General features: G+C 36.1%; 2 protein-coding genes across 3 annotated transcripts; one reads left to right on the forward strand and one right to left on the reverse strand.

The window, feature by feature from the left end:
- Nucleotides 1-4,306: 4,306 nt before the first annotated feature.
- Nucleotides 4,307-13,133, reverse strand: LOC110440358. The gene is made up of 6 exons (XM_021483386.1): nucleotides 12,902-13,133; nucleotides 12,480-12,533; nucleotides 10,096-10,452; nucleotides 9,571-9,771; nucleotides 7,810-7,891; nucleotides 4,307-7,543 (listed from the first exon to the last, which is right to left on the reverse strand). Exons 1-6 carry the CDS (start codon nucleotides 12,969-12,971, stop codon nucleotides 6,943-6,945), a joined length of 1,365 nt encoding a protein of 454 aa, XP_021339061.1. The 5' UTR covers nucleotides 12,972-13,133; the 3' UTR covers nucleotides 4,307-6,942.
- A 925-nt stretch (nucleotides 13,134-14,058) lies between these two features.
- Nucleotides 14,059-18,322, forward strand: LOC110440363 (integumentary mucin C.1-like). Of its 2 annotated transcripts, XM_021483408.1 has the most exons (5): nucleotides 14,059-14,261; nucleotides 15,153-15,551; nucleotides 15,943-15,965; nucleotides 16,590-16,645; nucleotides 17,798-18,322. In XM_021483408.1, the coding sequence occupies exons 1-5, from the start codon at nucleotides 14,210-14,212 to the stop codon at nucleotides 17,946-17,948; spliced, it is 681 nt and encodes a 226-aa protein (XP_021339083.1). In that variant the 5' UTR covers nucleotides 14,059-14,209; the 3' UTR covers nucleotides 17,949-18,322. The 2 variants fall into 2 exon arrangements, with proteins under 2 accessions (XP_021339083.1, XP_021339074.1); XM_021483399.1 differs by lacking the exon at nucleotides 16,590-16,645 and having other exon boundaries at nucleotides 14,062-14,261; nucleotides 15,943-16,021.
- The last annotated feature ends 6 nt before the right edge of the window (nucleotides 18,323-18,328 follow it).

Consider the following 18,328-nt stretch of genomic DNA (forward strand, 5'->3'; position numbering starts at 1 on the left):
TGCCAGACACGGTCGAAAGCCTTGCTGATATCATAGAATACTGCTCGAATTTCTTTGCCTGAGTCTAGAGCTTTACCAAAGTCGTTAGATATACTAAGTAATTGGTTTATAGTAGAGTCACTGGGTGTGAAACCTGATTGACAGCTAGTAATAAGGCTATTTTGACGAAGAAAATTGTACAAATATTTAAATATGCAGCGTTCAAATGCTTTCTTAAGACACTTATTAGAGATATGGGACGATAATTCTTGACGTCATCTTGTTTTCCTTTTTTATGAACAGGTATGACGTTAGCTCTTTTCCATGACGATGGAAATTGAGACATGGCAAGACATTTGTTAAAAACTTTCCACCATGACTTGGAACGATTTGGGACAGATAGTTCTAACGACAGTTTGATGAGATACTTGTCTTTGGACTACCTAATTAGGTTGACACACTTACTGCGTATATGTCTAAACTCTAACAGGTCACAATCTCTATTAGTCTGTTTTGCCCTTTTATTTTATTTTTTACGTTTTGAAATCAACTTTTTGATGTCGTGACACATCCAAGGTAGAGATCTCTACTTTTAACCACATTAGTTTTGTTTGGAATACAGACATGGGAAATTCTCTCTAATATGTCTGTCCGTATTCATTACCATCGTTTTATACTTTTCAAAATCAGCGTGCTTGTACAGCCATACCTTACGATTGAAGGATTTAGCTGTAGTTTTGGTAAAATTAAAAATTCCAAATACAGGACAGTGATATCGTAATGGTTTGTCTAGGAACGATTCACCAACAAATGTTTGATTTAATATTGAAGGGTTGCTGATATCTAATGAGATCTAGCAGAGAGGAAGTATTTTCAGTAAAATGGGTACATTCGTCCACTAATTGTGTTAGGTTGTATGTATCGATTATGTTACATAAGTGACCCTTGTGAGGATGATTTTGAAGTAGGTTTACATTGAAATCTCCTGTTATAACGATATCGAAAACTCCTGTGTTAAAAGATCGATCAATTGATTGCTCAATTTTATTCCAGAGTTGGACATTTGAATTTAGAGGTCTGTAAAATGTTCCAAAAAAAAAAGGACTTTTTAAAAGAAATTTAAATCCAAACAGTTTCAACACCATCCACGTTAAGTTAAGATCATTTCGAGTTTTAGTAATGAATTCATTGGATACGTACACTGAAATCCCTCCCCCTACTCTATCATTTCGATAAAAACATATAGGGCTGTGATAACTAGGAATGTTTAAAGAGATATCATTATCTGATTCGTGAAGCCACGTCTCAGTAAAGGACAGGATGCTACATTCTCGTAACTCTGTACGTAATATATCCAGGAGATTTGAAAATCAGAAGTTGCTTACCATATTAATTTCACTGAAATATGGGTTTTTTCGAAAATAATATATCTGTATCTGCTACTTATTTGTTGTTGTTGTTGTTGTTGGTTGTTGATGATGATGATGATGATGATGATGATGATGATGATGATGATGATGATGATGATGATGATGATGATCTACAGAAATGATTTTTGGAATTGATAGAAAATGTTTTAATGATTGGTGTGTGATTTGACCAGTAACTATAAGGTCCCAATCTGTGTTAGCTTGGAAGACAACAGTTCAGAAATAATTGTACTTAAAAAGTCTAAATGGTTTATGTAGTTGTTACCGAGATCGTTTGTTAAAATACGCCATTAACAATCAAAACTGTTTAATATTCACAGATTCATATATATATGAAAAGTAAATGGAGACGAGCCGGTAACACGTGCTATGTGGTTTACTCCTGTGCTATGTGGTTTACTCCTGTGCTGTGTGGTTTACTCATGTGCTACATGGTTTACTCCTGTGCTATGTGGTTTACTCCTGTGCTGTGTGGTTTACTCATGTGCTACATGGTTTACTCCTGTGCTATGTGGTTTACTCCTGTGCTGTGTGGTTTACTCATGTGCTACATGGTTTACTCCTGTGCTATGTGGTTTACTCCTGTGCTGTGTGGTTTACTCCTGTGCTACATGGTTTTACTCCTGTGCTACATGGTTTTACTCCTGTGCTATGAGCTACTCCTTTATGAAAAGACCTCGCCGTGGATCAACCTGGAGTAAATGTACCGAACAACAGCCCTATCAGTGCATGGTTAACACACAATACGTTGAATTTAATTAGGGTACAGCTTACCCTTTCAGACATGTTTTTCTTAATATTTCTTCTACAACCACTGTAGATTTCCTTACTCCCGACTCATTGAAAACCCGCTCGGAGTTTGCAAACATTTTTCACTCTAAACATCGTTTCATTGGTCAGTCCTCTAATGATAACGCCAGGTAACAATCCTTTGAGACGCTGTCCTCCATTATGACGTCACAGTTCATGGTCAATATTGTATTCCCAAAAGAAATGTATGGTTTCCTAGATCTAACATCTGCACGTTGTGGGAGATAAAGGTATCCAAACACGTGATGGTTGGTTATCATGGTTATCTAACTCTCGTTAGGTCGTTTTCACATTGTAAATGATGACATTCGGTAAAGCTCGTGTCTTAATAATTCAAAAAATAACTAACTCGAGATACATCAACATGATAACCATAAAACACTTGTTGGGAAACCTCTATTTATATTTAACTCAAATGAATATTTCATGATAATGTCAATCGTAACAACATTTTGTCTTTACGTCTTTGCCATTGATATAGCTGTGAGAACAATGGTAGTATTTCAACATATCCTGGAATAACCATTACGGAATTTCTTAATGGTGGAAATTGTTATTGTATAGCACATGATTTTGTTACAGGAGCTATATCCATACGTCCACAGAACGTGGACAGTCAGTTTCAAATATTTCTGATGTGCATTTGCTTGATTCCCTCCACTTGTATGCATTGATAACACAGACAAAACAGTCGTCTATGTTATTGTTTAGGTAAAATTAGGCAAAACATATGTATGTATCATTCATAACGGAAACAAAATTTGACGGTTATAGAGAAACATAGGATCACCACTAAATACTACTTATAAATACAAATAACACGTAGGAGCAACCACTTCACAAACAAGTTGTCAAAGCCTTGTAGCTATTATTTCTAATGCTACTTACTCGAGGTCGATTCTCTTTCACACGTATGAATTGTTTTCAAGAACAAATCTGGTCAGTCCGGTGACTAAAGAAACATCTGAACCGCGACCATCCGTATTAAGGAAAGAGATTCTAACTCGATAAGGTTTGTATCACAAATGTACAAATTGTGTGATTAATATTTTTAGTTTGTATCAGAAATAACTTATAAGTTACAACTCATAAACATTGTGTTTACGCGATTGGACAAATTACATGGAACAATACCATACACCAAAATGACCTTACATAACGATGGCCAATGGCCAGATTAGCCAAAAGTGAAACTGTTAATATCAGATATCGCCTGGCTGATGTAGTGACTCTGAGTTCGGCTTGAGATACATGACAAACATTTCAAAAGCGCAAACATTGGTTGCAGTAGATCATAATTGACTTAGATAATGTGGAAGGGAATGTCTACGACAACCGTTTTTTAATTAAGCCTACGTCTGATACTGTAAAAGTACATATATATATAAGTGGTAATCTTATTTTAACATTTGCGCGCTTGAAATAGTGCAATAAATAATGACTGATCCACCAAACTGCTTTCTACTGAATCTTTTGTTGGAGCGCAAACTCTTAAATGCGCTTATCCGTTAAAATTCGGTAAAGCGTTAAAAAACGAGTGCGCCAAAAAAGGTACATTTATAATATACATATTTTCTGTTTAAAAAAATCCACCATCGTGGTAGAGTTTTTGATCAATATACAGATATCATTACTGCACTTTGCCTGTTTCAATTGCTTTAAATTTATATAACTATGTTAAGTGCACTGGGTGTTAAAATAGGTGACTCGCTCGTTATGAACGAAATAACTTTTTTTTTCGGTCTAGTGTTCATGACAATTACATACTTTTCCTTTAAAGCGTTAGTCCAGAACTGAGTGAATGATAAGAACAGTAACAAAAACATGCTCGAGTCCGAAGATGTGTTCATCATTTATCTAAATACCTCCGCCTATGTTCATAACTTCTCGAAGAAGTCGACCTTTGAATAGTTTGTTGTAGGGTGTGACGTTGACGAGGACAAATAACCATCCAAACACCAAATATCTAATGCTCTGCTATATGGTAAACTGGTGCTTTTATCGAAGGTTTGTCAGAAGGTCTGATTGTTTCGCCATGAACCAAACTACATCATGCATTCAACTTCAATGACACGATACAACTACACTTTAAAATTTTGAGTTTCGTCTTTATTTATATATATTGAAAATTAATCTGAACAAACCTAGTACAGTAACAACAAAGGGGAATATGAAAATGACATCGAAAGTGAGAAACGGCTATATAATCTCAACTGCTACAAAAGTGTTGACAAAAATCGACAAATACATTGTTGAGAAATTTGATAGATTTTCCAGTTATATGTTCATAAGACATGTAATAACTAAGGTACATGCCATTTCATCAATAGCTTTTCAGTGTATTGTATTTTGAACGTTTAAACGCTCGTATGTTATGTCTGCTGCGCGTAAGACAGTAATATTATTTCCCAAGCAAAATCCCGCTCTTTAAACCTTTTAAACCATTTTCGCTCTTTGATAGATGGTCCCCTCTCCTTGAATAACTAAAGGGTTGAAAAACAAGGGCAAACTGTTATAGTTTAACAATAAACATCAGACTATAATGCTTCAAATTATATTTATTCCTGTAAAAACAGTAAATAATCAGACATTAAACGATATATACACAAAATGGTAAAGCTTTAGTTTGGCAAGAGTACGTTTATAAAACAATGTCAATATATTTGATATCAGCACAAAAAGCTTATTGATACTAATAAAAGAGAAAAACGTTATTTCCTTTTCCATAGCATAGGAGGACTGGACAATGGCTATTTTTAACAATCATCCTGGTCAGTACATAGTTACACAATTATTTAAAGGCAACTTATTCCACGATACTTAACCATGGTAAATATAATTACTGTTCATATAGTGAGATTGTTTTTCAGTGCTACAGTTTCATGGAAAATGTCACGTAAAAATACAAGCTCACATTATAATCTTAGTTTGATAATGTTATCTTTTATTACTTTTCATTGATAAAACATCAGCTCCACTTACAACACAAACAAAACGAACTCGCGTTTACTCTCCCCATGATCACAAACACTACTCACAAAAATACACATACATCACATACAGCACGAACACACATTCGCATAATCACAAAATACCTAATACAATTAATAAGAATGTTCAGACACACGTAAGTACAAAGAAACATACACGGACATTATTTCCTCTCAACCGTACAATACAAACCGCACATTTAAAATATTGATTAAGTAAGACAATACAAAATAACTTTCAGGGTGCAAACTCTAGCTGGAGAAAACACTAAATTTGTCGAGTATACCTGTCATTTTGATTGTTCAAATTAGGTTTGGTCAAGGGGAGATAATAGAACATTTTACTGATTAAGTCAAATAAATACTCCAATCAAAGTCAGAAGCTGATTTGTGGTATCTGTTATTTGTTTATGATATATTTCGTTAATATATATATACATATGCAAATAAATTCAAAAGGAAACAATTATACTTCTAAGCTACAAAAGTAAAGTAATTGTTTTTATATCCCTAGCTATAAGCTTTATATAAATATATCTGGTCAAATATCAACAAGATAGAAATATGTCTGTTCATCACTGACGGGATTTGATACAAACCTGCTCTGTTATGAAAAGGCGAGGTGAGGCCATGACCTCGGTACACGCCTCACATGCCAGATAGCTAAAATGGCAATCATTAAAAAACCCAATCACGTGTCTGTATTATTCCTCGTTTCCTGTTCCCATGAGTGCCCTCTGTGAACTATCAGTCAATGATCACATCTAGTACCCTGCTTTATTATTACGAGAATCTTACAACATTAACAGTACAACGCCAGTTTATGACTGGTGACCAAATAGTGTCCGAGATTTATATCATTAATGACGAACGTAGAAAATTTACAAATATTCATATAAATGATCATATGGTTTTACTTTAGTGATCTCTACCTATATACGAAAATTCAGCTAATTGTACTAAATTGTTAATACCACAAACACTGTTATAAAGTGTTTAGACGATAATCTGAGTAAAGTTACCTTATTACATGTAACTGTTATCAAGTGTTGAGAATCAGAATAAGGATACCAAACAAACTGTTACAAAGTGTTTAGACTCAGAGTGTAAAGTTACAACATAGACTTTTATATAGTGTTTAAAAGATACCCAGAGTAAAGTTACCACGCGAATCATAATAAAGTGTTTAGACTCAGAGTGTAAAGTTACAACACGGACTTTTATATAGTGTTTAAAAGATACCCAGAGTAAAGTTACCACACGAATTATAATAACGTGTTTAGACTCGGAGTAAAGTTATCAAACGAATTATAATAAAGTGTTTAGACTCGAAGTAAAGTTACATCACAGACTATTATGAAGTGTTTAGACTCTGAGTAAAGTTATCACACGAATTATAACAGAGTGTTTAGACTCGAAGTAAAGTTACAACACGGACTATTATTATGAAGTGTTTAGACTCAAAGTAAAGTTATCACACGAATTATTATAAAGTGTTTAGACCCAGAGTGTAAAAGTGCAACACGGACTATTATAAAGAGTTTAGACTGAGTAAAGTTACCACTTGGACTTGTATAAAGACTTTAGACTTAGAGTTCAGATACCACATGAATCATTATAAAGTGTTTGGATGATAGTATGTGTAAAGTTCATAGTTCTTCTTAACCTTGTCATTCTAATTATATTCGACTATTCAGCAACATGATATTAATGATTTTCGATCCGGTTAACACTTACACACCAGTGTCAACCTCAGAGTAAATGACTCTGTCAGCGTTAGATGTAGGCTTTGGTCTGACAGGGGGACGTGACCGTGGTCGTGACGTTGTATCATCCACCTCGGCGTACATTAAACCTTCCTGGTTTTTATATCGAGAGGGGCGTTTATTGTCATCGTTATGCAATTCGTCTTTTGTATTATTTGCCCCTTTCTTTGGTTTATTAACTACGGCATAGACGTCACCAGAGGGAGTTGTCTGTGAATGTTCTGTATGGTTCGAATGTTCCGTCTCAGAATGTGTATGCTTGTTTGGTTTATTAACTACGGCATAGACGTCACCAGAGGGAGTTGTCTGTGAATGTTCTGTATGGTTCGACTGTTCCGTCTCAGAATGTGTATGCTTGTTTGGTTTCTGAACCTGTGCGTATACGTCACCGGTCTCCGTGACGATATGGTTGGTATCCGGATCTCGAGGTCCGGCCGATTCGTAGAGGGAGTTGTGAGTTATTGTGTCCACACCTTCATTGTGATAGAATTTGGGTGTTGTGACAGCGTAAGGTTGGATGTCAACGGCAAAATTACCCTCTGTCCTCTTCACATCTGCACCTTTTTTCCTGATATAAAACAAACATTAGTGTACACAAACAATAATCATTACCTTTATATGTAATATTTACATTTTAAATATTAGTCTGGGCATGTAGTAAATAATTGTATAAGAGTTTTAACAAGAGCAATATCAATACATGTATAACACGAAAACCGATCGTCTAATGTTCAACATTAAATATCATTTGGTCATATAGTGTAGTGTTTTTATACTAATAAATCCATGACGGTTAGACAATCTCCAGTTAAAATAATATGTGGGTCAACCTACCTTATTATTATAACTACTATCACAATGATAAAGATGATGACTAAAACAGCACCGCCACCAGCAGCTCCGGCAATGACCCCAACTGAAACACATCATAGATAAATACAGACGTAAGTAGAATCAACTTCAAAGTGACACTTTGTTAAACTCTAGCGTTACATAGCTTCAAAAGCCAAACATGGTCAGTATTCTTATACAATCAGTATGTTCTGTCAGAATCGTCTTACAATTTAAACCAGCAGAAAATAGAAACTGTGTATAAATAACAGTAAAATACAAAGCAATAACTGTAAAACGTACAGAAACATTTTCTTTCAGAATTGTAACAAACATTACATTTCATTTAAGACCGATTCACCCAAAGTTGTCAAACGAACACCAAATTACGCACACATTGCACCAAGGCCACAGAGATCAACAGCAGTTTTGGAAAAGTACGTGACCATATCACTCTGGTCGTCACTTCTGTCGAAGTGAAACCATTACTCGTCCGAGAGCAAGATACGCGCCGAATCCCGTTTAGTAAAGCGGGTTTTTTCCTGCACCTTGTAATCCAAGACTTGCAACACTGAAGATGACGTTTTTGAAGAACAAAGCGAATAACTGGAAACTGAACGATTGTTCCGTCCATGCAGGCGATTGCTAACAGTTCTTGGTTTGATTCTCCGTTATCCATGTATTCACCTTTTTACATTCAAACCTGCAGTTATGAAGTGGTTCCACATTTGTACAACCCAGATGTAAACGTACTGACGTACTGACGTCACACGCGGACGTCCTCACCTTGGGCGGTCCCTTGTGTTAGCAGACAATTTTAAACGTCTCCACAAGGCATGAATAGTGGTATGATGCACACAAAAACGTCTAGCAACATCATTTTAACAGCCTGAATCATTATAACCGCTTGGTTTCTGACATTTACACTCATTAGAAGCAAAGCTTACCAAACACGTTCACCAGAATATTTGTTTTCCGTTTGTCTTGGATACTAAAATCTACAGACAGTAACAAGGTTGGTGAAGAGAATGAAAAACTGTCATGCTATCTCCTAAAATCGAAGTTATGCACGTGCAAAGGACGAAATTTGCACGCACACAAAACGCATTCACTCGTGAAGGTTGTTAATGAGTTTGTGTAAAGTTTCATGACGAATAATATATAATAACTTCGTATTTTGTTATTTACATGAACGCTAAGTTTTTTTCCTGTTAGTATATCAGTAGGTATTACATATTTCCTATTGCCTATATCAGTAGTTATTACATACTTCCTATTGCCTATATCAGTAGGTATTACATATTTCCTATTGCCTATATCAGTAGGTATTATATATTTCCTATTGCCTTTATCAGTAGGTATTACATACTACCTATTGCCTATATCAGTAGTTATTACATATTTCCTACAGAATATATCAAAGATGTTACATACTACCTATTTCCTGTATCAGTAATTATAATATATTCCCTATTGCCTATATCAGTAGGTATTACATATTTCCTATTGCCTATATCAGTAGGTATTATATATTTCCTATTGCCTTTATCAGTAGGTATTACATACTACCTATTGTCTATATCAGTAGGTATTACATACTACCTATTGCCTATATCAGTAGGTATGACATACTACCTATTGCCTATATCAGTAGTTATTACATACTTCCTATTGCCTATATCAGTAGGTATTACATACTCCCTATTGCCTATATCAGTAGGTATTACATACTACCTATTGCCTATATCAGTAGTTATTACATACTTCCTATTGACTTATCCTTTACGTAGTTGTATCCGCCATTTACATCACCACCATTGTCTGTAATGTTTGTAACGGTCTGCACTGAACTGGAGCTAGGGGTCGTTATCGTCGTCGTTGCAGGGGTCGTTTTCGTTGTAGGGGTCGAAGCAGAAGAAGCCCCCAATTCGCCCGCGTCATCACACGTAACCGTTATATTTACACCTGGAACGACAACACGTTTCCATAACCTAGAGAACTAGCTGCTTCAGTCTGATTTGAGAACCTATACAAGTTACCATTACTTTTTTAAAATATCATAACGATTCATCGTGTTTCCTAAATGTCATTGTGTTAATCGAATAGGTGCAACGTCATATGATTGTTTTGTTTAACAATTCCCTGAGGCATTAAATTTGATACTAGTACTAAGCAGTTGTGTTTATTTTGTCGTTTAAAATAATGTTACCACGTGTGTGGTTTAACTACAACATTATTGTAGTATAATGAACAGGATTATATCACAGTAAATGGATTTACTTCACTCACCTGTTCTAATAAGTATACAGTACCCAGATTGCCACTGTATGTTGTTATTGACTTTGGATAAAGTTATATTTAACAGTTCACTGCTGGCAAAATCACTGATGATATCACCAGTAATCCGTGTGCATTGATATTCAGTATAAGTATTAGTCGGATGTCTGTTAAATCTAAGGATGCTTCCACAATCAGACGCCGGTGCTGTTCGAGAATAAGGTCCAGTTTGTAAGTTGACAGGACCTGTGTTAGTCCCACTAAGACTAACTGTACATCGACAACTGTCGTAGTCTAACACTCCTGTGTCGTACGTATCTACCACCACACGTCCAGATGTCAGTGATCCATTCCTACACATCGGCAACACTGTAATACCAAATGTACCACATTATAGCGAATGCATTGATTCATAAAAGTAGGATGTTCGTTTGGGCTTTAAAATTTACTACCTCGATTTAAATGTTAGGGTACGAAGGAGCGAGAATGCAGCGGCGAGGGAACATTGATATTTGACCCTAACTGGACACCATATAAAGATAGTGTTTTTTGTAATTATCCTCAGTATTATAATTCTTTAGAATATTCTAAATATGCATGTAAACCATATAATATTCTAGTAACGCACTGGTTATGTATCAAGTACTCATAACTATCATGTTGATAACTATCATGTTGATAACCATCATGTTAATAACTATCATATTGATAACTATCATGTTAATAACTATCATGTTAATAACTATCATGTTGATAACTATCAATGTTTGTTATATAGTAACATACTGTATCGAAACAATGTATACCTCGTTTTTGTAGATTATGCTATTTAAGCTTGTACATGTTTTCGCCATGTGTACATGCATATTTACCTATTTCATTTCTTTATATTATGTTAATATGTTGCCTGGGCTTTACGTGTAGATGACTTTGAATGCATTTTTTATTGTAAACATATATCTTGCCAAAAGTGGACAAAGGGATTGGACACAAGTTATTACAGCTCGTCAACGCCTTCTCCCTATGTACATTTTCAATGACATTACAAAAGTGACAACAAGTATTTACAATTGTAAATACAATTTGAACTCAAAATCTCTTGCTAGATTTAATAAAGTTTTGCATACATCTAAAAATGTTTCTGTAAATGTTCATAGAAAATTGAGAATTGCCAAACAAAATTATTTCTAAATTGAACGCAATATTTAAATTATTTAAGTCTTGAACCAGAGTACGTCTGTCGTTTGTAAAAATGTGACATTCCAAAAAGTGGTGAAAGACATTCTTACAAGGATGCCCACAATTACAAGCTGTACTCTCAACAAGGTTAACTCTAAAGAGGTCATAATTAAGGGAGCTTCACTGATGTCTGAGCTTAGTGTGCAAAATATCAAGTTTTACGATTTACGAATTAAAAGTAGATAGGTGTAATTGATTAAACAGGTTTTGAATCAATTTATAGCGGGCAAGGATGGAACCGAGTTTTCTAATTTATTCCAACTTTGAAGAGTAGAAGGTATAAAAGAAGAGTTAGTAAGAGATAATCTGAAAGGAGGAATCCTATAGGTATTATTGTTACGTAAGGCATAACGTGTTTTTTCCAGTTAAATGCGGTAAAAGATGGTTGAAGTATAGGTTATCATACAGAAATTAATATTTTATTATGCATCTTATACAATAGTTGAAGTTTTCCCTCGTTTCCTTCGATTAAATAGAGTTCATAGACCAGTTTCGTAATAAAAAGTATTAATAGGGGTATAAAAGGAAGTCCTGGTATAATGTGTGGTGAATTTTGGGGAGAGTTATCTCCCTTAGACCAATAACCCCGCCGACAACCTCGACGTGACATCTCGGCGCGGTTTCTTTACATCTTGCATTGACATCCAGCTGATAACACGTGAGTGATTTTCCTCCGCATAGTCTTATAGATTTCGGGAGCTAAGAGCAGTTCCCAACTACATGTTGTGACGGTGTGCAATAGCACACACCGAATTCACAGCAAATGCGAGCAGCTTCACGTTTGGCATTTTGAATGTTTACCCTATGGTATCTGTGATGCATCCTTTAATGTTTTGTGATTATAACTCGTTGTTTTTAACGTCGTAAGTACTGAGCTAACGTTACTTCGTTTTAAAACAACGTAAAGTAAAACCTAGTGTGTTATCTCTTAGAAATGGTTGTGTTCTTGTACTTCTTATCGGTAATCTGTTATCATAGAAACATAATGTGTTTACTACGCTATCTTTTTAACAATTAAATTATCAAAAGTATCTATCAATTTGAAACTTCATATAGTGCGTGTAGAATGAGCACGCAAATAGTATACCACACTTTAAACAAACAAAAAACATGGCCTAACACAGCCAACATTGACATACATTGGTCGAGTATCATACCGTTAGTGAAACCGTCCGAATTAGCTTTATCAGTGCATATAGTTGAGTTGATGCCTGAAAGAAATGATAACACACTTTCATCAGCTAATCAGTTTATTTTTCAATAAATGTATGGGTTTTGAGGACATTTACACAGTACAATATATCACTTCAGTTAACAAAACTCATTAATTTTAATGGAACTGCTCAAGAAAATTATATTCTATAAAATAACAAAACGATGACCCCGGAAGTATAATTTTACCGGAGCCAGCAGCTACACAACTCAATGTCTACTCAGGGGAAATTCCTGTTTAGCTTGATTTTAAAATATCTATGGTAAATTGGTGTAAAGCAACCGAACGAAATGTTTTACAACTTTAGAAAAGTCCCAAGATTAAAACGACAATAAACATAACACAATACTTCCTGTTTGTACTTACCTTGATGATAGAAGCACGTCACTACCAATATATATAAACGTTTATATGATGTTTCCCTCCCGTCCCACATGACACCTCTACGATCACTTTCCTCGCTCTATTTTTACACAATATGAACAGCAAGTTGTTTAAGATAATGCGTCCCTAGCATTGTTTACAAACCACACAGACATTTTAGTACCAGAACGAAGCCTAAAAATAGATTTCAAAACAGGTTTCACGTCGGTATTATATACATGAATATAAAGTCTATTCAACGTCATCGGAGCGAGACGTCGCTTTCACAGAGGTCTTACGCAGGGGAGATAATGTTAACATCTAGCGCATAGCGTTAGAATTCAGCAGTATAGGTAATACATTTAAACAGGTAAGTTAAATGAGAATATAAAATATTATAATAATAATGAATAAAATGTGCTTGATAATGTTTCTCACTTCTTTAATTAACATCTTTCATGCATTGAAGCCAACGACAAGTTACCACCAACAAATGGATTCTTCATCTAATATTACTGAATAATTACTGGTTCAATTTTATGATGGAATGTATGAAATGATCGCTAAAAATACGGGGTAAATAAACACATATTTACAGACGTAATAACGTCCTACTTCTATAACATAAACATTTCTTTTTAACATTCCACGAAATAAAATAAGTCCAGGAATGTATTGTAAAGGATACGAAAATGATTTCCTCAAATAGACACCTTCTAACGTGTGTAAAGGCCCTTTATTATGTAATATACCTACTGGTACTATAAGAATTTGTACTTGTGGTCTCAAGGTTTCACGAAATGACCCCACCCCTTATCCGAACGATTAGGATTATTAAATATTGTGTGTCGTTATGCCTAAGGCGTTCATCCTTTAGTACTATCATCACTTTCTATCACCATCTTTGTGGTGTATTCTTTTGTTGTATAGTGTGTGTGATGGTACTGTCCCGTAACGAGACAGTATACACCGGGTCACGGTAGTTGGGTATTTGTTGTATAGTGTGTGTGATGGTACCGTCCCGTAACGAGACAGTATACACCACCTTCTCCTCCCGATATTACACGCTCCAGTAGGCAACACGTTGATCATCAGACACAATCCTACCCCGATTTATGTGTTTTATAAATAGATTCCCTTCTTACAAACTATAGCTCATATATGTACCGGGAAGTAAAATATCGAGTTATCACTTTTGAATAAAGTATGTACAGTGTGCGTCGGGTATTGGAATTACTGTATATACAGCGTATGTAGGGAGGGAACACGTCTGTACAACACATCAACTTTATACAAACTATACTACAGACAATGAAGCTATGGGACACTGTCTCGGTTTGGACGGCTATCACTGTATACAGAGGTATGTACAAAACAGCAAAATAAACATGTCTATTAAACATTCCTTCAGGTTGGTAAGTATATGAATTATGAGAAGTTTTTTTTTTACACAACCATTAACATTTTCTATGTGACGTTTCGATGACTAGTACGTTATGTACACTGTCACCTTCATCAGACAAATGACCAGTGAAGCGTATGCACACAAAGGTGTAAAATGTGTACGAGTTGTCCATAAAATCGATGTCGATTTCGGCTACGAGTTGTTGTATATGTACCGAAATGACTCCATTCAGCTACGCTTTGTTAACACTTGGTAGCTGAATTGAGTCATTTCGTTACATATATATATAACAACTGGACATCGATTTTATGGACACCTCGTACACATTTTACACCCTTGTGTGAATACGCTTCATTGGTTATTTATCTGATGAACGTGACAGTGTACATACCGTACTAGTCATCGAAACGTCACATAGACAATTGTATTGGCTGTGTAAAGGGAACTTCTCATAAGTAAAACAAACAATGTCGACTGCATGGACTGAACACACTTGTGGGTCAATTTGAAAACTGATGACATTTGTTGAAATACTTGTATATTGGTTCTATATTACAATAGGTCCTTTTCATCTTCGGCCTTTCAAATATATCACTGTGTTAATTTTGTACGAAATAATATTAAACCAAAACTGGGAAATGTCTGTAAGATGTGAATGTCCCTGCTCCCCTCCAAAAAGTAACGGTGGCACTGACGTTCACCTTGACGTCCTGCAACAGTGTTTCATCTGTTAAGAATGTTCGCTTAAGCGACAACACTGAATTTGGATGAGACAGGCAGCCAGATACAATATAAGGATCAACAATCTGACATAATCAACTTCTAATACATATAATCTTTACGTTTTAGCATCGGTCGTATCATCAAGCTCAACTACAACGAACGCATTTACAACACAAACCAGCACATCGACATCCGTCTACACAACAACTGAACCGTTCACAACCACAACTCAACCCATCACAACTACAACTACTGAACCCTTCACAACCACAACTCAACCCATCACAACTACAACAGAACTCTTTACTACGACAACATCACCCTTCACAACTACAACTAATAGAGAAACATCCGTCACTCTCCCTACCGTAACGTCCACAGACACTACCACAGGAACAACTGTTATACCAACAACAAACATCTTTACTGGGACGAGCACGTCACACGTCACAGTACCGTCTACTTCCGGGACAATCATTACAACGGTGTCATCACCCTCTTGTCCACCATACTCATTCCCATACGGTACGTATTCTATTCCATATATATACATATATAAACTACTTGCTCTATAAACGTATTTTGGATGCATTATTCGGTTATTAGGAGTTCTTTCTTAAAACGATTTTCTAACATGACGTGTTACCATAGGATTCAGGACCTAGAACTTAGTTTCATCACCCGTTTCTTTACGGGGTTCAGGATGGCTTCCCTTACGTTTTGGTTTCTGCTTTGTTCTTGTGGTTGATTCATTTTTAAGACTTAGAATTCATATTTTGCTCGTAAAAGACAAGATACATGTATATTCTCTATTTTACTTACAACTTTACAAATATGTTCTGGACAATCAAACACATGCTATAACTAAGGATGGTTCCGTACACTAGTAAACATGACGTTTATGGTTATGTTACAGTCGCCGTTGTTGTCCCTATTGTGGTAACCTTACTGGTGGTGCTATTGGCGACCGGGGCCAACGTGGTTCTGTACAGACGGTAAGTAACGAGGATATGTAAACACAACTTGTATCACGTCATATTGTGGTAACCTTACTGGTGGTGCTACTGGCGACCGGGGCCTACGTGATTCTGTACAGACGATAAGTAACGAGGATTTGTAAACACAACTTGTATTACGTCATATTGTGGTAACCTTACTGGTGGTGCTACTGGCGACCGGGGCCTACGTGGTTTTGTACAGACGGTAAGTAACGAGGATATGTAAACACAACTTGTATCACGTCATATTGTGGTAACCTTACTGGGGGTGCTACTGACTACCGGGGCCAACCTGATTCTGTACAGACGGTAAGTAACGAGGTTATGTATACACAACTTGTGCCACGTCATAGTGTGGTAACCTTACAGGGGGTGCTACTGGCGACCGGGGCCAACGTGATTCTGTACAGACGGTTAGTAACGAGGATATGTTAACACAACTTGTATCACGTCATATTGTGGTACCCTTACTGGTGGTGCTACTGGCGACCGGGGCCAACGTGATTCTGTACAGACGATAAGTAACGAGGATTTGTAAACACAACTTGTATCACGTCATATTGTGGTAACCTTACTGGTGGTGCTACTGACTACCGGGGCCAACCTGATTCTGTACAGACGGTAAGTAACGAGGTTATGTATACACAACTTGTGCCACGTCATAGTGTGGTAACCTTACAGGGGGTGCTACTGGCGACCGGGGCCAACGTGATTCTGTACAGACGGTTAGTAACGAGGATATGTATACACAACTTGTGTCACGTCATATTGGAAATGTTGATGTTATATAGATGTTGAGTATCAGCACGAGACATAGGAAGTATTGATTTCATACAAACGTTAAATATCGTTACAAAGATACAAATTTATATTTAAGCATTGAACTGCTTTCAGTCGGCATTCCTAGGCAATATGAATGCCAACTGGACAACGGCAAATTCAATGAAGCGCGCTAGCGCTTCATGTTAGATTTGCCTTTGTCAAGTTGGAATTCATTTTGGCTATGAATGCTTACTGAAAGCAGTTCAATACTTACATTTACGATTTTTGGAATCTGTTAATCTCATAGAAAATTTGATTGCATTTACTATTATTCAGCAATAGTTTAAATAATGTATGTATCGTGTATCCTTGCTCAATAAATAGAAAAGCCATCGCCAAGTGAGGGTCATTGGTATCCAACGTAACAATTATGACGTCACAATAATGATGACGTCAACAATCGGTCCAGGCATTCATAGCCTATATGAATGTCAACTTAAATTGGTAGGGTTATATACGTAGTGGCAATGCCATACGATGGTAAATATTTAAGAATGGTTGCTATTGTATCATGTAAGCTATCTGTCAGTTTATACGGCACATGGACATCTTTTTATGTGGATTAGTGGGGGTAGAATTCGGTATTATATTTTGGTATTTCGTCAATTACACTTCTTTAACAATGTGAAGTCCAATACGTACTGCGTGTTGACTCACTATTGTCACTACACAAAATACGTTTTATATTTATTTCCATCCTTATACTGGACAACTAATTCTTAAACGTGGCGTCTCATTACTGAACATTTCTAAACAAATGGTTTTACGATCTCTTATAGATGTTTTGGATGCATATCTAAACGTTTTACAACAAAATGTGAAAAGGGGCAAAAACTGTCCGATTTTCATTTCTTGAAAATGTGTTCGTTGGTAAAAAAAAAAAAAAAAAAAAAAAAACTACATGTACACGTCTAGAAATGTACACCCTAATCTTGTCTTTACATTTTGTAGACGTCTCGCCCTGATACGAGAAACGAAAAATGTTGACGATGTCATGACGCCGACCCCTGCAACGTACGAAAGCCTTGACGTCAACCGACGAGAAAATCCCTCCGAAATGTACACTGTACTGGAGGGAGAACATGTCTACATTAACACTTAGTACAATGTACACTGTACTGGAGGGAGAACATGTCTACGTTAACACTTAGTACAATGTACACTGTACTGGAGGGAGAACATGTCTACGTTAACACTTAGTACAATGTACACTGTACTGGAGGGAGAACATGTCTACATTAACACTTAGTACAATGTACACTGTACTGGAGGGAGAACATGTCTACGTTAACACTTAGTACAATGTACACTGTACTGGAGGGAGAACATGTCTACATTAACACTTAGTACAATGTACACTGTACTGGAGGGAGAACATGTCTACGTTAACACTTAGTACAATGTACACTGTACTGGAGGGAGAACATGTCTACGTTAACACTTAGTACAATGTACACTGTACTGGAGGGAGAACATGTCTAC

Source organism: Mizuhopecten yessoensis, unplaced genomic scaffold, assembly GCF_002113885.1.
Source record: "Mizuhopecten yessoensis strain PY_sf001 unplaced genomic scaffold, ASM211388v2 scaffold1749, whole genome shotgun sequence".
NCBI lineage: Eukaryota > Metazoa > Mollusca > Bivalvia > Pectinida > Pectinidae > Mizuhopecten > Mizuhopecten yessoensis.

Bases quoted from the DNA above. Each gene is read 5' to 3' on its own strand.
- LOC110440358 (XM_021483386.1), bottom strand. From the start codon at position 12,971: ATGTGGGACGGGAGGGAAACATCATATAAACGTTTATATATATTGGTA. The intron at 9,772-10,095 runs GTGAGTGAAGTA...TTGTCGTTCCAG, and splicing joins CTGTATACTTATTAGAACAG to GTGTAAATATAACGGTTACG. The intron at 7,544-7,809 runs GTAGGTTGACCC...GTTTTATATCAG, and splicing joins ATAGTAGTTATAATAATAAG to GAAAAAAGGTGCAGATGTGA.
- LOC110440363 (XM_021483408.1), top strand. From the start codon at position 14,210: ATGAAGCTATGGGACACTGTCTCGGTTTGGACGGCTATCACTGTATAC. The intron at 15,552-15,942 runs GTACGTATTCTA...GTTATGTTACAG, and splicing joins ACCATACTCATTCCCATACG to TCGCCGTTGTTGTCCCTATT. The intron at 16,646-17,797 runs GTAAGTAACGAG...TACATTTTGTAG, and splicing joins AACCTGATTCTGTACAGACG to ACGTCTCGCCCTGATACGAG.